This window comes from Camelus bactrianus, chromosome 4 (assembly GCF_048773025.1).
Source record: "Camelus bactrianus isolate YW-2024 breed Bactrian camel chromosome 4, ASM4877302v1, whole genome shotgun sequence".
NCBI classification, from domain to species: Eukaryota; Metazoa; Chordata; class Mammalia; order Artiodactyla; family Camelidae; genus Camelus; species Camelus bactrianus.
Window position 1 is genome coordinate 56,076,198 of NC_133542.1, and position 24,440 is coordinate 56,100,637.

The 24,440-nt window shown below is 38.9% G+C and overlaps 1 protein-coding gene across 1 annotated transcript in view; it reads right to left on the reverse strand.

Moving 5' to 3' along the window:
• Window positions 1–120: 120 nt before the first annotated feature.
• ELP1 (elongator acetyltransferase complex subunit 1) overlaps window positions 121–24,440 on the reverse strand; it is a 52,924-nt gene continuing 28,604 nt past the window's right edge. Inside the window, exons 24-37 of the mRNA XM_010970099.3 lie at window positions 24,296–24,381; window positions 23,346–23,494; window positions 21,518–21,641; window positions 20,497–20,594; window positions 18,872–19,073; window positions 16,706–16,767; window positions 11,542–11,604; window positions 11,112–11,172; window positions 9,257–9,370; window positions 8,635–8,746; window positions 7,393–7,520; window positions 6,781–6,935; window positions 4,693–4,768; window positions 121–1,749 (exon numbers count right to left, since the gene is read on the reverse strand). Of these exons, the coding sequence (XP_010968401.2) occupies window positions 1,682–1,749; window positions 4,693–4,768; window positions 6,781–6,935; window positions 7,393–7,520; window positions 8,635–8,746; window positions 9,257–9,370; window positions 11,112–11,172; window positions 11,542–11,604; window positions 16,706–16,767; window positions 18,872–19,073; window positions 20,497–20,594; window positions 21,518–21,641; window positions 23,346–23,494; window positions 24,296–24,381 (1,498 nt within the window). The 3' untranslated portion in view covers window positions 121–1,681. The remainder of the gene's footprint in view (window positions 1,750–4,692; window positions 4,769–6,780; window positions 6,936–7,392; window positions 7,521–8,634; window positions 8,747–9,256; window positions 9,371–11,111; window positions 11,173–11,541; window positions 11,605–16,705; window positions 16,768–18,871; window positions 19,074–20,496; window positions 20,595–21,517; window positions 21,642–23,345; window positions 23,495–24,295; window positions 24,382–24,440) is intronic.

Consider the following 24,440-nt stretch of genomic DNA (forward strand, 5'->3'; position numbering starts at 1 on the left):
TCCTTTTACCATCCACTGTATTTTTCCTCATGAATTCTTCCTGACTCTGCCTTCAATTGGGAAGGTCTGCTCCCACCTGCTTCTTCTCTAAATGAACAAAATTCCATGTTGCTCAGATGAGACAGAGTAATTGATAGTAATTTATATTCATACAAATTCTTTCTTGCTGCTTCAATACATGATTTCAAGGAAACTAAACATCCATGAAAAGTCACACCATTATCAACAGACACATTTACTTCTATTTCCAACCCATCAGCATGGGTCCCTTTACTGTTACCCAGAGCAAGAGCACTGTAATATATTAAAATGTCATGTTAAGTTACCATGCCAAAGAGTAGTCACAAAGCACTTTCTGCCTTTCAGTGTTGGGCACTTAAATCTGGGTATGAGTCAAAAAGTTGATTCCTGCAAAGCAGGTTAGATCTTTTTTCCTACTATTTCGTGAAAATTTTCAGACACACAGAAAGTTGAATTACACAGTGAACACACCCAGATTCTACAGTTTACATTTGCTATATAAGGGAAGTCTTCTTTAGTTACAATTCTGGGTATATTTATACTCTGAGGACCAAAAGCAACACGTCCTGTTAGTTTATGTGCAGTAATAAAGGTCTGGTTCTGGTATTAAAAGCATGGAAGAAATTTTTAACCTTACCCAAGAATCAGCCACAAAACTGTTGTCAAAATGAACTGAGCTTTTTCTAGACTCACCAAAAAGAGAAAACGTTCTCATTTCTTCCAAAGAAAATAACTAAAAGACAGAAGTTTGTTAAGCATTATAAAGAAAAATAAATGAAACGGCCTGGATACTGACAAAAACATTATGTTAACAGCAGCAATATTTGAAGAAAAAGGAGTAACTTACAACTGTGCATGCCATATGACGCTCACTGTTCACCATACCAAATGTGCATGATACTGCTTCAGAAATTCTAATCTGCTCCCGCTCTAACACTGCAAACCTCTAGCAGAACATTCACAGGCAGTAAAAACAGGCTCTAAGAACACTGCAGTGAGAGGAGGCTCAAGCCAGTCATAACCGGAAGCACACGGGCTGGCAAGAAAGTACAAAATAACTGCTGTCCGCATAGGAAAGCTTAGAATTTCAAAGGGTATGTTTCGGTTTTTATTCTGCTTTAGCTCAAGGTGAAGAAGTCATTTAAATGATTATATCTGACCAAATGTTGAGAGCACTAATAGCCATGTTGCTTATACGTAGTGCTCTCAAGGAACATGAAACAATTTAAAAACATTATTTTACTTCTTCACACTTTTGAGGTGGAAGTCATGAGACATTATTCCCAATTAACTGAGGCATAAATCAATTATGTGATTTGTCTAAGGTCCCATTATGAATCAGACCTGTAGCTGGGAATGAACTTAATCTTCTGATTACCATAAATACCAGAAATATGCTCTCAAATAGCACTAAATAAAAGAACACTAATTTTTACAAAATGATGCTATATCGGTTAAAGCGTTAAGTCTTGCTAATGATTAAAATTATATGCAAAACAAAATAAAATAGAACTGCTTGGTGGTTGCTGTATAGAGCAGCTCTCTGCAATGCTAAGGTAGATGGTCTTACTCTTCCCAATTCACAACAGCCAGGCCTCGAGAAGCGAGGAGTGGAAGGAAAACAGCCTTCTCTGCCAGAGCCCTCCCAGCAGGGTCAGAGTCACTCTAGAAGGCTCAGTTTCCACTGGGTTCTTTTGTTGATCTTTGGTGGTATAAAAAGCTCAGCATCTGAAAGAAAGGAAAGGGAAATTGTGAAAGACACACTCTTTCTTGGTGGGAGCTGAGGCAGTAACTTTAAGCTAAAACTAGGTGATTGGGCTTTGCACTTGAAAGACGACCATCAGAACCAGAGTTAATGTTTCTGTTACTCTTGAAGTCCCTTGGTCAGAGCAAACAGCCTGGAGGCCCTGCCCTGAGAAGAGGAATTTTCCCTCAATTTCAGGCAGGTAGGAGCATTGAAGAAAAAATGCCTACTGAGTGATTCAAAGTGGAATAATTTTATATATTTCAAATGGGAGGGGGTGCTGGTAGTGGTGGTTATGTAATAAATTTCATCAAACTATATACCCAAGATCTGTACATTTCACTATATGGGAAATTTACCTCAATTATAAGAGTAAAAAAGTGGTGGCATGTATTCAGTAAGTAAAGTTAATGGACAGAGAATACTTCATGATAAAAAATTCTACAAACACACTGATCAATAAAAATGTCCCTACTTAAAAAAATAAATAAATAAATGGCAGAAGCGGGGACGATTTGGGGAAAATTGCCACTGTTAGATAAAACTCCCAGGCCCTCTTTCAGTCAGTCTCTTATCTAAGTAGAAACCATATACAGGAAATAGACACATGAGAAAATATGTATATATAAAGATGTTCTTCCTCAGCATTATTCATGATAAACTTCTAACAGTACATCTGAGCCACAAAGACATCAAAAATTATTTACATGAATATTTCAAAATGTGTAAAAAATGTTCAAGAAAAAATGTTTTAAAAATATAATTTCTTTATACATAAATACATGCATGTATACACATGAGTAGAAATTACCAAGTTTTAATTCTCTTTGACATGCTTTGCTTTACAATCCAGATTTTCTCTACTAATCATATTAGTTTTACAATTTCACGTACAATTACTGCTCTCTACTCCCTCAAACAACAAAACTGTATAGACAAAAGACCACAAGAGGTTTTGCTTAGTTAAGAATATTGGAAAAGGCTACTTAAATAAATTCATTGTCAATAGGCCCCATAATTTCATGTTAAGTAGTGAAATTCAAGTTAAGACTTTGAATGAGACTAAAAAAAAAACAAGTTATGAAAGTAGTTTATCTTATTTTTTAAATTTAGGCATAAATTTATACAGCTATATTTGACTCCTAGACTTAACTAAGAATAAACGCCAAATACTGACTTCTTGGCAAGAAAGAAATTATTCTGACAAACTGTGTGACAGCAGGACATGACATCTTTCAGATTTCCATGTTTGAATTTCACAACACAAAGAGAGTCATTTTACAAAAATACTTTGAGGGCTTTATCAATTTTTCCAAGGACTGCTCTTAATCCTTTGTAGTCAAATCATACTCATTTTAAGCAATTTTGTTATCAATCGTAAGAAGTCCAATTCAGCTATGATTTAAGCACTTCTGCAGTAACATTAATCCATTTTATGAAATCTTACGTTTCTGCAAGACTTGCAATCAAGCTGCATGATATTACATTGCACTGTAAACATGAAACAATCAGAAAATGCCCCATCAAGTCACTGGTCCCCCTCAAGGGGAATGTGTGAGTGTGCTTTACTACTATTGTCAGCTGGGAAGGGCCAGGTGAGGAGTATTTGAACAGGACTAATTTTGTGAGTAGCTCATCTGCTCATTTTTGAATTATGAGAATTTTTCTTTCCCTATATAATTTTATAACAACAGGGACATTGATAATACATACTCTAATAATGAGGAGTCTCAAAATTTTAAAGTCTTTGAGTCTTTAAGGCTCAGCTGGAAAATAGAAGTGCTCTTTGATGAAGCCCACCAGACTACCCCAGAGAAAGGTGGGACTGGACTTGACCTGAAGGTCAGCATCAAGCCAGCCATGAGGAAAACAGAGGGAAGAAATCACAACTGGATTAGACATGGTACCAAACTGCCTCAAGTCTAAGATGAATTTTTAACATCTCAGAAATAAGTGTATGTTTTGGGACTGATACCAAAAGCAGCTCGCCAGCCTCTGGGAAGAAGCGATACAGCAGTTACCTGTTTGGATATATGAGCTTAGCTGGAATGGAAGGTGATTAATTTATTCCTGGTAGCAGCATAAGCCATTAAAGTTAAACTTAATTTGACCCTCCGCTCCCCAAAGGCTACTTCGAATGTCATCAAAATGCTATCATGGTATAGCACTTAAATAAAATAATTTCAGAACGGTGGCTATCACATGCCAGAAAATGCTAACAGCAGTTGTAAAAAACTGCTAACTTTTCAAATCTAAAAAGGAGTTACCATGTTTGATTGATCCGCAAGAAGGGTAAATACCTGGGCACCAATTTGATATGTCAAAAGTTTTTTAACTAACTTTCAAAAGAAAGCCTTCGGGGCTTTTAACTTTGAGGAATACATAATCTAACTGATGAGAATCATTTCCCCCCAACAAACACACAAAACATTTTAGGTATAATTCAACAGGAAATGCAGATGAAACACTAATATTCTTTGGATTTATTTTCAAATTATACTGTCAATCCTATGGATGATTAAAAAGATCCAGATCTTAAGCAAGGATTATGTAAATGTCCCCAAGATATGATATGTAACTGCCAATAGTCAAAAATGAGGATTCAGAAGAATTCTTAAAATGTACATGCAAATTAGACTGTTTAGACTCAGACTTCAACTGTGATGTGACTGCATGAACAAGTGTTTACCGTTGTATTGACAAGTGTGTATGTAAAACAATTTTTTTTTCATTATACATTTACATGGTGGATTTCCCATCCCTCCAGGTTCCCAACACTAGAAGCATGTTACTAAAGATGTAGTCTTAAAACTGAGGGAAAACTGTAGTGACTACCCAATTTCTCCTTACACTACTAACCTCAACACTTACAGAAAAGATACCCTACTGCCTAGTACTGTAATAATTAGGACAGAAAAAGTACTAACCAGGAACAGGAACTGAAGTCTTCTGTTGTTGATAAGAGGCCATGATACTATTTGCAGTAGAATTAGGACCTAGAACCTAAGTAGAAAGTAGACCAAATGAGCAAAGATTATTTTATACCTCTGATAACTGCAAATACCAAATCTCTACCAGCAGTAACTAGACTTTCATTTTCATTACAGTATCAATCACATACATGATTTTAATTCACCAGTTTCTCTAGTTTCAATTCAGACCTCTAAACCTCCTTTCTACCAGAAGATGATGGGAGAAGAACAGAAAAAGAAAAATTTCAATGATATATGCCTGGTCCTTTCCAAATGAGCAACATATACCCTGAGTGGAGACAGTAATAATAAGAGGTTACAGAATAAATAGAGCATCAGATTGTACTCAAAGATTTGTGGGAATTTTTACATTAAAACAAATATTTGCATATTATGGAAGACAATGCAAACTCTGCATACTCTTCAAGATAAAACGAAAAGACTTGACAGGAATTCCACAGCTGCATGAGCCTTAGCAGGCACATGCCAGGACCTTTGCTTCACCTTCATTCAGCTGTGTGTGCATTCCCTCAGTGGCACTCTCTCAGCAGCAATGTCATGCGCTCAGAGCACCTCCATGTGATTCGTGGTATCAGGCACATATGCCATTACCATGCTTTACCAATCAGAGCAGAAATATAATTTTCCTGGTCATTTTTCCCTAGAAGACTCATAAGTTGGTGTCTTAGATGTTAACATGATCTGAATAGAAGGAGGAAGGGAGGGCATGGGGAGGCATTATACCCTGTTAGCTTTGAAACCACTATAGTTTTGAAGGTGATCATATTTCTTCTAAGAAATACCTATTATAGTATTCAAGTATTTGTGGGGACTAATTCTTAGTTGCTTTTATTTTTATGGTTTGTAAAATGTTTTTATATCTACCATCTTATCTAACCTTCAAAACATTCCAGTGAAATATACAAGGAGTCTCATCCCATTTATAACTGAGGGAGTCGAGACCCAGTAAGCTTATATCTCAAACCAGTGAGCTGATTACCAGTCACTCTCTCAGCTCCAAACCCATCCTTTTATACACTGTTCGTGATGCTAGGACTGGGAGCCTCAGAAAACACCCTCCTTGGACAGCTGGCTCCGTTATGCTCCAGCAATAGCAGACACCAAGGGGACAGGGCAAGGCTGGATGGAGGAAGGAGGAATTTGCTACTTCACTCACTTGCTTTCACCCAACAGTAGCTCTCTATCCTGCAGAAGCTATTCATTTCCAGTTTCTGTTTATTGCTACACACTGAGAACCAGCCTCATCCTGCCCTCTCAGAAATATCGGCACCAGCTGGCTGGCACCCCCTTCTCAGAGGTTCAAGAACCAGCTCTGCTGGGCCCCACCTCCAAGCTTCTAAATTCTAATAATTCCAAATGCTTCCTTTTGTTCCTTCAGACTTAAGGGCACAAGCTGCTGCCTACAGTTACTATCACAATCTTCCTTCTCTGTGCTCCCATTCTGCCTTTTCGGCCCTCCAGCACTTGTTTAACCAGTTTCGTATATTATATTCTCTCTGATTAAAATTATAGCTGCGATTTTTTTTCCTTAATGGATCCTGACTGATACATCTGCCCTTCTGAATCAAAATCGAAACTGACAAAATGAAACTGAAAATGACAAGTCAAATTTACCATAAAACAAGAGGAAAAACAGTTGTCTGGGGTTCCTTTAAGGAACTCTAATCCCATCCATAACTCATAACAGGGAGGTAAGAGGCCAACTCTGATCCTAGCTTCCCCCATTTCCCACACCAATCTCATTTAAGGTGAGGCACAACCATCTGACTTTCCCATCTACACCATGACAGCCTTTTCAAGCAGAAAGGAGAAAATAAACATAAACTCAACCACTAGTCACTGTATAGTCAAACAAAAAATCTTCTCACCAATAGCTTAAACTTAAGCCTAAGATAATTTAACTATAGCATAGTATGTTTTAAGAACACGAAAGTCTTTTGCTTTGACTATTAAGAGATTGTGAGTGTAATAACCTGTGAAAATGATGAAAAAATGCACATTCTGTCATTGAGGAAAACTTACAGGTATAGCTGAACTCTGCTGGGGGCTGAGAGTCCAAATTTCTGGAAGTGACCTTTCCATTAGCTGCAGAGTATCTTCAAAGGCCTTCTGTAATTCCCTTCCTTGCTCGTCAAACTCAAACAGAAAGAGCATCTTTAGGATATGGTGTATTTCATCTAAAGAGAAGAAATTTGTGAGAGAGGTAAATTGTGTTGCCAGCTCCATTGCTGGAATCATAACAGAGTTTCTTCCTCCCCCCCCAAAAAATACCTAATATCACACTACAGTTCCCATCTCCCACATTTTCTTTTTTCCCAAAAGCTGGAATAATTCAACACATCTACTATAGAAAGAAAACAAACACAATGGAGTCCAAGCAGAAGGCAGTGTCTCCACCATTCCTGTCCCAGTGCTAATCTTTCATAGCTCAGGCAGGTGGATGCCAATGAGAAAGGCCTCTAGGATACCGGCTGAGAAGTGCTTCAGGAACATGCCCTGAAATAACACTTCCTTGCTGGAAGTTTTTGTCTTTCCTCAAGTTGGGAAAATTGTATCTTAATTATCTTACAAACTGCCTGTGCTACCCATTTACTATTTTTTAGGGGTCAGGCATCAACAGCATTGAGAATGTACCCTTCAATTTTTCTGTGCTCTGTATCACTTCACTCAACGCCTCCAAAAGGGCCAGATCCTCCAGGGGACTCCCTTCCTTGAGGCTGTGCTTCTTCCGCTCTGCTTTGCGCCGATTCTTAGATGACCGCCTGTTAGAAATTAGAGATGTTTGAAAAAGGGCTCTCTTTGTGCTGGACAGATTAAAATGAAAGTAACTACTGGCCACCAACTTTCTGGGAAATCAGAATATATACAGATGGTATTTGTATTTGGAGGAAAATGATGACCAGGTGTTATGACACATAAAATTAAATTGGGAAAGAAAAGGCAGAAAGTAACAAGGAAAACCCTAAAACGTGATGCCTGGCCTTGAAGTTTTGATTAAAATACAGAATAAAACGATATTACATCTGATAATAAGAGCTAGAACAATGAACAGAAGAACAACGAGCCTGAATCTTGAAGTAAAAACCAAATAAATTTAAAGGCAACAAAATTAAATTTAAATAGGGAGACACAGACATACTGGACTGGAATAAATATGATAAAATATATATGGACCCCACATTCTTCCCTGCCTCAGAGGTCCCTAATTGTGCCACTTGTTTTGTCTGGGAGTCTCACCTCAACTCTCAAAAGCCCAGCTCTAGGTGCCTTTCTTCCAGTTTCTAAACATCACACACAACCTCACAGATGTCCATTTCTGAACTCCTAAAGCACAATTCAGTTTAAATATATAATCTTGCACCGTTTTATGTTTCCCAAGCAAGGCTACAAGCTCTTTTAACTCATATCTCCTTAAAAGGTTTGGGTAACATCCACTACAACTAGCGTATGTGTGCTCAATACTTCTGACCAAATGCTACACTCGGTAAAAGTGTAATTTAATCATGTACTTTATGTCTTTGAATTGAAGAAGCTTGGAATCTTTTTTCTTCATAACCTTTACAGTCTTTTCAGTGTCAACACATTATAGTCACTGAATATTTAAATGAATTTAAATGAATAAAATCAGATGTTATACGTAAATTGAATATTAATGGGCAAACATATAGGCCAGGAAGCTGCAGCAGAAAACACTTCAACACTGAGTCCAATCCCTTAGATATGCTGAGAAGGTCCCTGCACAACGCCCACAGGGCCTTGGGAGAGGAACGTCTCTCCCTCCTGCCGCACTGTCCTGCTGGAAAACTAACCTACTTACTTGTACTTTCTCCATAGACCCAGGGCATGGTCAATGGGCCAAAGAAACACGATACGTACGCTGATATCCTGGAGTTACTATGGGAATATTTGCCACTCATGTCACTGCCACTCATGATACTGCTAGTTTCAGAGAAGAGATCTGACTCTTGACCATGGGGAGCCTCATCATCTAGAAAAAAAGAACCAGATGCAGAATGAAAACTCCCTGCTAAGGAGGGTTTACCTTCAGTGGGTAAGTGGACTACAGTTACCCAGGGTATATCTAAGCATGTATGAAAACCATTACAAAGTTGATCTCAAAGTGAAATGAGACATTAAATACAGTTTTATCACTGTAAACTAGTATTCTACCAAACGTCTTTTTTTTTTTTTTTTTGAAGCAAAGGAACTTTTGGAAACAAGGAGGCTCATTCGTAAAACAAGTAGTCAGCTGCTCTGCTTGGTGGGTGGCGGAACGTTTGGCAGAGCTCTTCCCACGTGCGCTTGCTCCTTGCCCCAAGCCCTCCCAATACCCACAGCACAGACACACACAGACTGATCCTAAGGGGTTTCACAGAGGCCTCAGACTTCCACTTCGCACAGTAATCACTTTGCAGGAGCACACTAAGCAGCTAAAGCAAAGTGTGACGTTGCCCCCTCACGTCTCCCCAAGCATCGCTGTCTTCAGGCAGACACTTACCCAGATTCACCTGCTGTGCTTGCTCCTTGAGCTCTCGAACCACCAACAGACGTTTTTTATGGCGACTGAATGTGGCTGTCTGAGAGTCCAGAAATGCCATATAGTTTTTCTGGGCTGAAGGTGTAGATGGAAAGCAATTTAAGCACAATGTTTAAGCAAAGAGAAAAAACTAGGGGGTGGGGCTCAGTGAGGGATTTGGAATTTAACAAAAAGAAAAGTTACTAGGTTTTCCAAGAAAGATTTTTTTCCTTGATGAGAATTAACCAACATTGTTTTAGGAGAATGAACTAGAGATTGAGATTCCAGATCTTAAAGTTCATCTTCATCCTAGAATACTCTCTACCACTAAACTTGAAAAATCACCTGAACAAACACTTGGCATCTGACTCAAGAGAAGACTGGCAAATAAAAGAAGTGCACAGGAAGCTCTTAAGAAAAATAGGAGGAAAATCACTGAAATGCTTCCTAAACATAAGTATTAGGTCTTTGCAGGTGAATTGTCAGCATTTTTCTAGGTTCTCATTAGTGGAGAAAAATCCCCAAGTAAGAGTGGGCTAGATGGATAGTTCTAGGGCCAGGAAGGAGGCTTCCAGTGTCCAGTTAGGGGTACCTAAAGTGAATGATACACAAAGAACCCTTCCAGTTTTAATGAGGACAGGGAAGTAGGGAGCAGGAAGGGTAAGAATGTGAATACATGTTAATGTCAGGAAGGCCAGACATTACTTACAGGGTATACTGTGCAGAGCTTAAAACCAACCTCTACTGCCAAAGACTTCTCTGTAAGTCAAACTGATGTCCCTCTTTTACACTTTGCTTTTAAAGGATTACAGTCAACACCAGAGTATTCTATAACTGGTAACATTCATCTGTTCTCACAGAACCATCAACTTCATTTGTAAAGGTTCTTCTTTTTATTAAAAAAATTAAGTTTATTTAGAAAAAATTTCAAATCTACATAAAAGTTGCAAAGGTTCGATGTATATACATATATCCTTCACTTAGATTTATCAATTGTTAACATTTTGCCATATTTTTGGCTTCCTCTGTTCCTCTCTTTACACACACACAATTATTTTTGTGGAAACTTTTGAGAGAAATTTGCAGATATGATCCTTTCCTCCTAAATACTTCAGCATCTCTCTCTTAAGAATAAGGATATTATGTAATATAACCACACTACAATTACTAAATGTACGAAATTGACCATTTGACACAATATTATTATCTAATATACAGTTCATATTCAAGTTTACCAACTATTTCCAAACATGAAGATTCTTAATTGTATCTTATCACAGGTTTTTAACAGCTAACATTTATTTTATGTGCTACTATTTAACAGCTTAGCGTATTTATTTATCCATCTATTTTTGTGCCATTGGCTTTCCCAACTAGACTGTGAAGTCTTTTTTTTTTTTCTTTAATGGAGGTACTGGGGATTGAAACCAGGATCTCATGCAGGCTAAGCATGTGCTCTACCACTGAGCTACATTCAACCTCCCCTTGCCCCCTACAGCTTAGCATATTTAAAAACCCTGGTCAGGGGGAGGCTATGGCTCAGTGGTAGAGTGCATGCCTAGCATGCCCAAGGTCCTAGGTTCAATCCCCAGTACCTCCATTAAACATAAATAAGTAAATAAATCTAATTACCTACCCCCTCAAAAATTAAAAACAAGCAAACAAATAAACAAAACCCTGGTCAGAATTAAACATTGCAGTCACTGGAGAATTCTTGATTGACTCACTATCATGAGTTCTTTCCTCACCGACATGATTAAAGGCTGTAACAGAATACTCTCCCTCTCCTCCCCAACTCTTCCAAACGAGGAATTCCATCTGAAATGTAACCCCTCACCTTCTAAAATGGAAGGCTTTATGTTGGTTTCTATAATATCTGGTCTGTTGTATTTGTGTACCTAAAAGAAAATAAAGTACAATAATTTCAGGCAGGAAAACTTCAAATTGCTGGAGAATTAAGACATTCGGAAAGAAATGGATCACTTTCTGAGGTGACGAGGATATTTTCCAGAGGAGCAGGCCTCCCACAAGTCAGCCAACGAAAACTAAATTCATTTCAGTAAAACAGCAATATTTCACACTTAGAGGACTAATTCCAAACATCAAGAATAAATTTTTTTTAATGGTTTAAAAGACACTGCTTATCCTTCGACTGGGAACCTGAGCTATTTCTACTGAATTTCAGCAGCCTCATAAGACAAGGGACTCAGCGGATCCTGTCTCTGTGCTCTTGCTCTGCTTAGCAAGGATTTGGGAAGTTCTCTTACCAGTCTCAGAGCTTCTTCCCAGGCAGCTCCTTCTAACAGCAAGAGGATAGCTTCTTCATAATCCTGACAAGGGAACATCAAGGAAGAAATAGGCTAATGGAGCAAGTGTGTCAGATGCCACCATAACAAACTGCAAAAGTGCCCACAGAGCTGCCTCCATCTGCCTTTCCAGCCTATTGCTCACAGTTCCAGTTCTTAGCATCGTGTCTGGCCTAGAGCACATGCTCTGTAAATATTCACGCAAAAGACAAAGGAGGTGTGTCGATTCTGGAAACAATCACAAAACATACGGCAAGCATCATCTATGTCCCTGAGCATCAAAACCAGGGAGTCTGTTAGAAACGCCCATTTCCCCAGCTGCGCCACTAAATTGGATTCAGCAGATTTAGATGGACTCCCAAATTCACAAGCCTGCACTTTGAAAAAAATGGGAGACTATAATCATCTTCTGAACTTTTTTTTCTCTTTTGATGTTTATTTTTCCTTTTTATTTTGAGCAACCTAAAATTTACAGAAAGCTGAAAAATAAGTTTAATAAACAGGAGTGTAATAAACACCTACACACACAGTCCTCAAATGTTTGATGCTTATACCCTTACCAATAAAAGCTTTTGATCGTGTACCCCAATATACAAATTACTTAATGTACTTAAAACATTTTAAAAAGATGAAATACATGAGACATCTGACTGGGTTTCTTGTAATCACTGTTATAAAAAGGGCAGGTGAGGCATATACATTAGATTAAAAGGGATTTAAAAGACATAAGTTATAAAATGCAAGATATGGCCCTAGTTTGGAACCTAATTTGGAACAATCTACTGTAAACAATTTTGGAACATTAAGGGAACATGAATCTTAATTATTAGATAAATTAAAATGTGTTAACATGGAAAGATGAAGATTATACTCAAACAAACCAAATTTACAAACAGCACAATGTAATTTCATTTTGGATAAAAGTATGTGTGCATGTGTGTATGTGTGCAGGTACACACAAAGAGAGAAAAAGAGAAGGAGGAGAGAGAGAGAAGGAAGGGAGGAAGGGAAAAAAGGAGGGAGGGAGAGAGAGAGAAAATTCTTGAAAGAAATAGGAGTGTTAAAACAGCAATCTCTGAGTGGTAGAACTAAGGTGTTTCTATTTTCTTGTATTTGCTTTCAGCGTTTTAAACAATCTGTGATACATATATATACTTCTTTAAATATGCTATTTTTAATTAAGAAGATTAAATAAGATTTTCTTCCCAGACCCCAAAGGAACATGCATATGCCACACTAACAGGCCTATACCACAGGTCCCAGAGGAACACAGCAGGACATGTTTTGTTTGACCTGCAATGTGAATGAGTGTGTGTGTGTGTTTTATTGATGTAAAACTCACATAACACAATTATTTTCAAGTGTGTAATTTGATGGTATTTACTGTATCACAATGTTATGCAACCACTGGCTCTATTTTCAAAAATTTTTTATCATCCCATTAAAACACTCTACACCCATTAACTAATCCTTCCTTTTTCCCCTCATTCCCTGCATCCTCTGGTAACTTCTAACCTGCTTTCTGTCTCTCTGCATTTGCCTAGTTTGGATATATCACATAAAAGGAACCACACAGTAGGTGACTTTTTGGATCTGGCTTCTTTCACTTGGCATGTTGTCAAGATTCAGCCGAGTTGCACCAAGTATCAGCACGTATCCTCTGTTCCTGTTTTCCCCTTACGTGTTTTTGATTGTGGTAAAATTTAATATAAAATTTACCCTTTTAACCATTTTTTAGTATATAGTTTAGTGGCATTAAACCAACACATGTTGTGAAACCAACACCACCATCCTTCTCCAGAACATTTTTATCTTGCAAAACTGAAGTCTATACTCGTTAAACAATAATTCTCCAAGTTCCCCCTCCCCCAGCCTCTAGCAGCCACCATCCTACTCTCTGTGTCTACGAATTTGACTGCTCTAGCTAGACACCTAATATAAGTAGAATCATACAATATTTGTCCTTTTATATCTGGCTTATTTCACTTAGCATCATGTTTTCAAGTTTATCCAAGTTATAACATGTATCAGCTTTTCATTCTTTTTTTTATGACTAAATAACATTCCTCTGTGTGTGTACATACACAGATTGCTATTTGTCCATTCATCTCTCATTGATGGACATTTGGGTTGTTTCCAACTTTTGGCTATTATAAATAATGCTGCTATGAGCGCTGGTGTACAAGTTTCTTTGTGGACATGTTTTCATTTCTTTTGAGTATATACTTAGGAGTGGAATTGCTGGGTCATGTGGTAATTTTATGCTTAATTTTTTGAGGAACAACCAAACTCTTTTCTGTAGCAGCTGCAGCATTTTACATTCCCACCAGCAATACATAGGCTTCCTATTCCTCTACACTGTTGCCGACACTTATTTTTCATATTTTTGATTAAAGTAATTCTAGTGGGTATGAAGCGACAGCTCGTTGTGATTTTGATTTGCATTTCCTTCATGAACAGTGATGATGAACATCTTTTCACGTGCTTGTTGGCCATCTGTAAATCTTCTCTGGGGAAATATCTATTCAAGTCTTTTGGTCATTTTAAGATTGAGTTGTCTGTCCTTCTGTTGTTAAGTTGTAAGAGTTCTTTACATATTCTGGACATAACAAGGAAACTATAAATCAATACTCCTCAAGAACAAACACAATATCCTCAAAAAATTGAATCCACCAATACAGAAACAGGATAATATATTGTGACCAAGTTGGGTTTAACCCAAGGATACAAAGTCGATTTAACATTCAAAAATCAATGCAACTCATCCTACCACTGGTCTAAAAACAAAACAAAACAAAAATATATTTTAGTTGAAAATGTACCTGGCAAAATTCAATACCCATTCATGATAAAGACTCCCAGAACTAGAAATACAAGGGAATTTCCTCAACCCAAGAGGGCAAGGATTGGTAAATTTTTTTCTGTAAAAGGCAAGGCAGTAAATATTTTAGGCTTTCTGGGCCAGTCTCAGTCACAATTCCTCAACTCTGTGGTTTTAAGAGCAAAGGCAGCCATAAACAATGATAAACAAATGGTGGGGTTACGTTCCAATAAAACTTTATTTACAAAAATAGGTGGCCAGCTAAATTTGGCCCACAGGCTATAGTTTGCCAATTCCAACAATAGCCCTACCAGGTACTCACATTAAAAAAACAAAACAAAACAAAACAACCCAGCATACATCATACTTTAGGGCGAAAGACAGAATTTTCCCCCCTAATAGCACTCACTGCAGACAGGCTAAGAGTTAAAAACTCTATAAGGGCCCAAACTTAGGGAGGCTACTACACTTTAACGACTTTTTACCTCCAGGAGTCCTACCAGGTTCTCATAGTGAATATCAGAGGGAAATATCCTCATGCTTTTGGCAGAAGGCGGGGGAAAGTAGCCATTTGAAGACACACCCAGAGCACGATTATCTTCTTAACAAGATCTGCCCTCAAGAGAAACTATTTTGCCAGAGCTTAGTTGAAGTGGGTTTTAGCATGGTCTAACCAATGTAGGGGGAAAGAAATACCCAATTCCAGCAATCTCTAGCCTTCCTGTCCTACCTCAGTGAGAAAAACTGAGAAGCACTGGTGAAGCTCACAATCCAGAGGCACAGGCTCACTTACAGACTGAGACCTAATCACAGGACTATGCACTCTTCCTCCACAACGCCCCACCTCATCATCACATCACTGAAGGCTTATTTATCAAATTTCCTTTTACCCAGTACATCACATTAGGCTTTCAAGAAAAAATTACAAGGCATACAAAAGGGATTAAGAAACAGTTTGAAGAGTCAGAGCGAGCACCAGAACCAGACTTAGATATGGCAGGGATGTTGGAATTATGAGGCTGGGAATCTAAAATAAATATGGTAACAGCGCTAATGGAAGAAGTACATGACATGCAAGAACAGGTGGGTTATGTAAGCATAGAGATGGAAATTCTCAGAAAGAATCAAAAAGAAATGTTAGAAACCAAAATCATTATGTAAGTGAGAGAAGCCAGACTAAAAAGACCACATACCAGAGGGCTCTATTTATATGAAATTCTAGAAAAAGGAAAAGTGTGGTGACAGAAAGCAGATCAGCTGTTGACAGGAGATGGGTGTGGAGCAGGAAGACTGCCTGCAAAGGGCAGGAGGGAGCTTTTGGAGGTATTAGAGATGTTTCATATTCATGATCGTGGTGGTTACATGATTATAAACATTTGTCAAAATCCATCCGTTGTTCATTTAAAATTGATAAATTGTATGCAACTCCATCCCATTTATAATTAATTATAAATATATAAATTAAATATATATATGTAGTGATCTTAATTTACATAGAAAAAAGATACTGGCATCTTATCCATTTAATTAACTATCTTAGACGGTATATGTTAATGTCTTCAGCTCAGTCACTCAATGTATTTGCTTTCCAGGATTTAATGATATAAAATTTTAGTTACCTTCTTTGACTCACCCTTATTACATGAAAACATTGAAGTATTTTAGAAGTACAATTTTGTTATGCAAATATGCCCACTAGTAACAATTGTAAAAAAAACACTTACTCATCAAATGCCAAAACTCAAGAAGGCAGTAATCCCTGGTGGCAACTGCGTACCTGTGCTCCGTTAGTCTGTGGCCAGTGTCAGTGCACAGTTTTATTATTTTCATAATAAATCCTATAATTGTATCAGAAGCTGATATAGGTACTTATCTTTATAAACTGCTGCAAAATTGTTACCCATTTCCAACATTTCCAACAGAGAGAATGGGAGTAAAAGCCAAAAAAGGGTCTAAAGTTCATTCACTTTGTTCTAGAATGGTCTTTTCTCATTGTTTCTACTTTAGCAAGTTAACATAAAAAGTATAACTACCTTCAGATGTAATTAAGTATTTGCTACCAAGGTCAAACCACTAGTGCATTATTATGGCAGGTTTTTTGGTATTCTACCTCACAGAACTTAAAATTATTCAGATATACTGAATTTAGACTTCTAAGTCAAGTCAGCAAGATGGAAGACCTGTAGGGCAAACACTATCTCTGGACTTCCTACCTAACCAGGTCCTTTAATTCTCATGATTGCAAAGGTACACCTGGGAAGTCTTTGTTGATTGGGGGTTTTAGAAGGGAAGGACTGAGTTTACCTGGGCGTACTGTTCCAAAACTGTGGCTGCATCACTGTGCTTCCTCTGCTCAGCTAGCTTTCCTGTGAAGACAATAACAAGCACTTGACCATAGTTGGCTTGCTAAGAACGGTATTACCAAGACTCAGGTTGAAACGGTTTTTGGTAGGACTATTTAAATCAAAATGGTCTCCTACAAATTGGAGATTCAGCTCTACAGAGTAAAAGTTCAAACTGAACTGCTTTAAAATAAGCATTTTCAGAAGTGTTCCCTATGACTGTTCATAGGATAGTAAAAGGCAGTACCAAGAAACCACTCTCAGGTCAAGTAAGTTTGTGAAGCACTGGGTAAAACAAAGTTAAACGTTCTTGTGTGGAAATGCTTCATTAATACATCTTTATTATGTATCAGATGATATACTTTGTGAATTTCTCTGAGAAATACAGGCAGGAGTACCATGGAGTCTGTCTTAAACAGCAGTTACAATCTAAATTTAGCATGGGATGTGAAAATCACGTATAGTCAAAGTAAGCCATGAAAAGTGCTTACAAAGGCGCACACATAGGAAACTGATGTAGCATCTCTCACAAATCCACTGTTTCCTCTACCACAAAGAGATTGCTGTTTCTTTGGTTGAGCACTAGATGGAGGTAGCTGGCTTATGCCTGGGGTCATGCGGTATCTTTAGATCTTAGAATCATTCTCAGCCCAGTTAAGATAATCATACTATGAGACGCACACCCAAACCCAAAGTTGACTAAGGGCCTGGCAGATTCATGCCTCCATTTCATGCTAACTCCAGGGCATATTATCACTGACAAAAACAGTAACAGTCACCTCCACTATTTAAATAGCTGTCTTTTCTTTCTTTTGGTGGCTTGTGTAAACTAAGTTAAATGTGTACATGAAGTGACTCCACCTTATAATATTTCTCAAAATCTATGACCACTGCCTTTCCCACCTGCTTTTGCTAAACATCTGGGAGAACTAGGTGTACTCCATCGTAAGGCACGGCCAACAGCAAGGTAAGAGCTGTTAAGAACATAAGAGAAGATAATAGATCCTAAGAACAGAGGTATAAACGACCAGTAACAAGCTTCTACATCAAAAGTGTCAATAGAGCCAGGATGAATAATTAACAAGACTAAAATAAGGAATTCTCAACACTTGTCAGAAGAGTTCAGCTTGGAAATTCAAAGGGCTCATGGAAGAGCCTATGGATCTAATAACCAGAAAATGCCAGAGAAAGAAAAGTGACAATCGTACACAATTTTATAATCTCAAGAAAAAAAGAAAAATGCAAAATAATTAAAGAGAATGTGTACATATATTCAACAGGACATGATTTGGAATTTTTTTAGGACTGCTTTTTTGAGAAACTATAACAATATTTACGAGACTCGTGAAAAGGCAGGGGGAAGATATACCAGTCAATCACTTACTTCCAGCACAGCTGAGAGGGCCAGGGCCCCTACTTGTCTCTTCTCCCGGGCCCTCTGGGAGCACCACTCCACTCTAAGGAATCAAACGCTGGGAAAGCCTCACCTCTGGCTCAGGCAATCCCTAGACCCTGAAACAGCTAACCTGGCTTTGCTTTCAGCCTCCTTATGCGTTTGACCTCTTCTTTCACTTCATTTCTGAAAACTGCTATTATGGTTCCCAACAATTTCTGTCTGTATCTGAATGGCCCCACCCAAAATTCATCTTTTTCTTCTTACAGGGCACATGGCCACCAGCTATACTAGGTGTAGCCGTATGATGTGCGTTTCGGTGAATTATATAGAAAAGTGACAGTGTAATTTCTAGGCCATTTCCAACTTAAAATTAACTGTTCTCTCATGACTCTGGTTTTTCCCCTTCCCAAGGACCAGGATACAGATGTGGACAAAATCCCCTTACAACTATCTGCCTAAGAGATGGCAGATCCACACAGTGGAAGGACTTGTTAGTCCTATGAGAGAGAAATAAACTGCTTTCTATATTGTGCTACTGCATTTTGGGACTCACATTGTAGCAGGTCAACCTTTACCTAATACACCATTTCAAATTAACTTTTATCAGCAAGTAAGAGACTGCATCAAGGTATGCAGCCTTAATATTTACTTGCAAAATTGCCAAACAAAACCAAAGAAACACTAAACCAATGGAGAATTCTCATCTTGGAGAATCTAAATGACCATGTTTACCTGCCAGAGTTCTGCCGAGGCCAGCCAGCTGGTCTTTGGTCAAGTGAAGCTGAGCTGCCACACACAGAGCTTGCTGCCAGCTGCCGCAAGCCAGAAAGGCGCCGAGGGCTTTCTCGTGGGCACCGCAGCGAGCAAACACGAGCCCGGCTGGCTCCTGGAGGTGCTCCTGAAGCAGGTGTTCCCCATAAGCAATGCTGATGTCCTGTGACAAGAGGAGTTGGAGGGTCAGGGAGGAAACGTGACAACTATTTTTTGAACTTCCAGCGTAGGCTGCCTCGGTCATTATACTTGAAACTCCCTGGAATTACTTAGAAAAACCCAGTGGTTGACCAGTGAATTTAATCTTTCTTCCTTCAAAAACTTACTGAGGGTGTGCCATTTATTCACTCAACAAATAATTACTGAGTACTATTCAGGGCAGTGGGAGTAAAACAGCAGTACAAAAAATTATATCAAACAAGAAAAAAAAACAAACAATAACAAGAACCACCGAGTTCCTGCCCTTGTGGTGAAAGAGAATGGACTTATAAACACAATATGGTCTACAACATAATGGCAGACAGTGGTAAAGGGACAGAGAGGGATGGGAGTGCTATTTCAGGGGGCTGTGAGGAAACGAAGCCGTGGGAAGAGTGTGGGGAGAGTGTTCCAGGCCAAGAGCACAGAAAGCACCATGGCCATCGGGCAGGAATGGCCATGGGATATACAGGAAGGAGAAACAAGAAGGCTGGTGTGACTGAAGCAGAGCACAGGAGAGGAACAATGAAAGTGAGAGCAAAGAGGCAGCCACAGGCCAAATTCTCTATTCCTCAGGCTCAGTATTAGGCAGGGAAACAGGAATATAACAGAGTCCCTGCCCTTAAGGGAACCCAGAGCCTGGTGGGGGTGACAAATCAGCAGACTGATAAATACCATCACCAAGGTAAGAATGACGTGCTCTGGGAGCTTAGTGTTTGGTACCTCATCCAAGAATAGCTTTCTGGCAGAGGAGACTCAAGAGTTCACAAGTACAAAGAGAGCTAAAGGAAGGGGGAGGGAGAGGGCTGGCAGAGGCCAGATCACAGAAAGACGCGTGCAATCTGTGGATAAACTGAAAACGGTGGTGACAACAGCACAGGCTCCACATCCCAGTTCAGCCATTTCATGTCCCAGGTTCTTAGGAAAGTTGTTTCCTCATTTGAAAATTGTGCACAATACCTATCAGGTTGTTGTGAGAATTAGCACATCGGCCAAGCATCTGGCATGCGAGAAAAGCTAAACAGATGTTTGTTTAAACAAACAAACCAAACTTTCTCCCTTCATCCCGAAATACATAGAAAAGATCAGCACTAGTCAGGAAGATGCAGGATGATGTGTGAGGCTGGGCTGGAAGGGGACGGGATGGAAGCTGCCATGGTATTCCCGACAAGGAACCAGGGACAACTCCCAGGTTTCCAGCCTGGACAAGTTGTTCAGAAGAGGGACAGGTCCAGGCCATTCTCCTAGATAAGGAGCTCAAGATGAGGCTAGTTAGTCTGAAGACAAACCGTGAAACCAAGGACAGTGTCAGGGACTCAGGATCCTCACCATCTTCCCACTAACACACAAAGCAAAATCACAAGAGCCTCGTTTCACATGCTACACACCTTGTACTGCTGCGAGTCTGGTGGATATAACTTCAGAGCTTCGTTATACAAGTTTTTATCTTTTATTAAGTTTAAGCATTCTGGGAAGTACTCTGGTCCTGCAGGAATAAGATTCATACACACAAAAGCTTAAGACGTGGGAAGCACAATGGATTTCATTTCTACCAATGGTCCCTACACAAAGTCAACAAGGGACCTTTTCAAGACCTGCATAATCAGAGCATCTAGAGAACGGAATCCAGGAATGTGAATTTTAATGAGCACTACTGCAGATTCTCAGGTATGAGAAGCACTAATTGGGATCAGAGTTCTACTTAAAAGGAATTTTTACACTACCCCCGATAAATGACCATCCAGCCCAGTGTTTTCTCAACCTCCTTAGTAAGAATTACCTGGGAAGTGTCTTAACCATACACACACCTGAGTCCTATTCCAGACCAGATGAATCAGATTCTCTGAGGAAGCCAGAAGCTGAATGCTTAACAAGCACCCCAAGGACTCTTGTCCCCGTCTCAGCCCTCAGGGAAGAGTCACAACTGCTGAAGCCAGAGGCTCCAGCACGGGTCAGGGACGGGGTGAAGCAGAATGCCTGGCACTGTGCTGGTTCTACTCCATCACTGCCAATCAAACCTGTGTCTCTCAGGGCACTGCTGGTGGGCATGGCCACTCACTCAGACAAGCTGGGTTTCCTTCCAGTGTTTGCAAACACCATGAGAAGTGTGAATTATCAACCAATTCTGAGTTTGAGACACAGAAGTGAATTTCGAAGGTGATCTCTCAACTCAAAAGGATCTGCTCTATCTTCTTAGCTATGGAGCTCCTCCAGTTCGTTCAAAGACATCCACTTTACCCTTAGCTTTTCCAAACATGATGAAAATAAGGTGCACAGACATAACTTAACATTTTCAGGTGTGAAAATTGAAATCAGTCTATCCAAACTAACATTTGATTTCAATTTATACCCTGACTACTTTCAAAGAATATCTGAAGTAGAAATAAACACATGCATCCTCGCACTTACCACATTTGCTGAGGTGGCCAATGGCTTTTTCATATCGTTTTAAGTATTTGTCTATTGTGAACCGCTGATAATTCGTTTCCATTTTCTTAAGTGTATTAAGAAATGGAAGATATTCTTTGGGATCCTAAAAATTTAAAGAAAAATTTTTTTTTAAAAAGGAGGACTTTATTGCTTATGATTATACTTACTTACATAAAAAAAATATGGTAATTAGAGCAATAAACCCAAGGCTATGTCATTTAAAAATATGTACTAAATTAATTATATATAATTATATATAGTCAAACAACATAAAATAACTTTTGGTAAAAATGCTTTAACATATGGGCATTAATAGTTTTCACTCAGAATAATAATGACTAATTCTTAGCTAAGTCCCATAATAGTCACTTATTTCATAGATTAATAAGGAAAATAAGGTTTCAATTCAGAAAATATTCAACAAATGCATCTAAGTTTCTCTTAAAAGTGCAAGGCATTGTGCTTGGAGCTGTTTTCCTGACATCTCGTGCCCTCCATTTGCAAAGATCAAGTGCTAAAGCAAAGGTAAAGTTACACTGGGTTGGACACAAAACCTTGAGGCCCTGCCAACCAAGTTTTTACTGACACTGATCATCGCAGCTCTGTGCCATGCTATGCCATCTTTTCTTCTTAACAAGCTGCTTCCTATTCTTAATTCAATTTCAATGGGCAGACAAGATGAATGCACATAATAACAATAAAGAAGAAAAACCAAGAGAGTAAATAATTAAATGCTCATGTATGTGATGTAGAGGATAACTACAGGCCAAAACATTCAATCAACAAATGTAGTAAGAATCTGTATGTACAAAGGATGCAATATAACCCTTATCCTCAGGAAACTTACAATCTAGTAGAGGAGACAGGCTGATATGCAGGGTGGCATGGGGTGCCACAGAAGCACAAGTGAAGGCCACCTCATCCAGTCCCTGAGTGCTGGGCAGGGAGGAAAGTATGGCTTACTGAAAAAATGCCACCTGGGCATGCTTCAACCAAGATGAGTGAGACTCAGCCAGGTGAATAGAGAGCGTGAGTGGTGGAAGGCCCTGGGCCCATGAGAGAGAGAAGTAATGCTACCTGCAAAAGTATGTGGCAGATGGGAAACAAAAGCCCTGCCTTGCCTCTACTGCAGAAAGAAAGGGATAACGTCAAGAAATGAGATCAGAGAGATAAACAAAGACCAAGACTATGGAAGGATTTCTAAGTATTATGACTTCTGAACTTTACGGGCAGTGGGGAGCCCATGAAGGATTTTGAGCAGAGGAATGAAGGACCAAATTTTCCTCTTTGGTAAGAGCAAAAAAAAGGAATGATAGGGGATGAAACTGAGGCTGCAAAAAAAAAAAAAGATTAAAAATGTGTCAACCAGGGGTGCTCATACTTTTTGACTGTAGCATCCTAAGGTGGAACAAGGGGCCTCAAACCTTTCCATTCTCCAGGTTCCCAATTTCCACTGGGAAAAAGAGCTACATGATAGAACTGGACTGGAATATGAATCATTTGTTACAGTTCCTTTGTAAGAGGAGAATTTGTTCACACATATACCTGTCATCTTAAAAACAACCAAGTAATCTTATTTCACTTGCTCAATCTAGCAATCAGAACACTTTGATAAGGCCAGAGTAGCGACGGAGAATGCACTTGGAAGCATGGGACCTGGAGACTCACAGAGCTGCCTCCCGGCCGTATGGGATGTACTCCCGGCAGTAACAGCAAACCTAATACTGCACTATCGGGAGCAGGCTTTCATACCACCGTGATCGCATAAACAAAAACAAGAAATACGTAAAGTAGTAACTCCACATACCTTCTGTGATTTCTCAGCTACCATGAGGACCAAATCAAAGTCATAGGTTCCAAGAGAATGATCATATAATTCATTAACATCTACCAGGAGCAGCAAATACTTCAGGGCCTCTTCAGCACTCACAGCCTCAGGAACAGGTGGAGTATTTCCTGTCCGTGTGTAAAAAACAAAGTAAATACTTAGCCATAGAAAAGAATAAAACAATACCATTTGCTGCAACATGGATGGACCTGGGGATTGTCGTTCTAAGTGAAATAAGCCAGAAAGAGAAAGAAAAATCCCGTATGATATCACTTACATGTGGAATCTAAAAAAAAAAAGACACAAATGAACTTATTTACAAAACAGAAACAGACTCACAGACACAGAGAACAAAGTTATGGTTACTGGGGGGAAGGGGTGGGAAGGGATAAACTGGGAGCTCAGGATTTGCAGATACTAAGCACTATATATAAAATAGATAAACAACAAGTTTATACTGTATAGCACAGGGACATATATTCAATATCTTGTAGTAACCTATAATGAAAAAGAATATGAAAGTGAACATATGTATGTGTATGTATGAAACATTATGCTCTACACCAGAAATTGACACATTGTAAACTGACTATACTTCAAAATAAATAAATAAATACAAATAAGAATTTAAAAAAGAAAAAAGAAAACACAATAGAACAGAACCATTTGGGGAAAAAAACCCACAGACCTAGCAACATAATCAAAAAGAACAACTTTTCCTGATGGGACTGGACACTAGATGAATATATTCTTTTGCAACTGCTTTATAGGGCATCAAAAAATTGACCCAGGTCTTAAGAGTGGCGACCAAAAGGCCACATGCTAAATCAGTGATGTGGCCCTGGTCCTGGTCAGTGTGATCTCCAGAAGACCAGAAGACCAATGTCACTCAAGGCCCCAATATACACCCTCTGTCAACAGGTCTCTACCTTGAAGCTCGTGGACCTTCTGCAGCACAATTTCCAGTTCTGGGGTTGTTTTCTTCACATGAGACGTGAGTATTGATAAGCAGTACCTGAAGTAGTAAGTGAAGAACACCAGAAAGAGAAGCGTGAGCAAGTTGAATAAAAACAA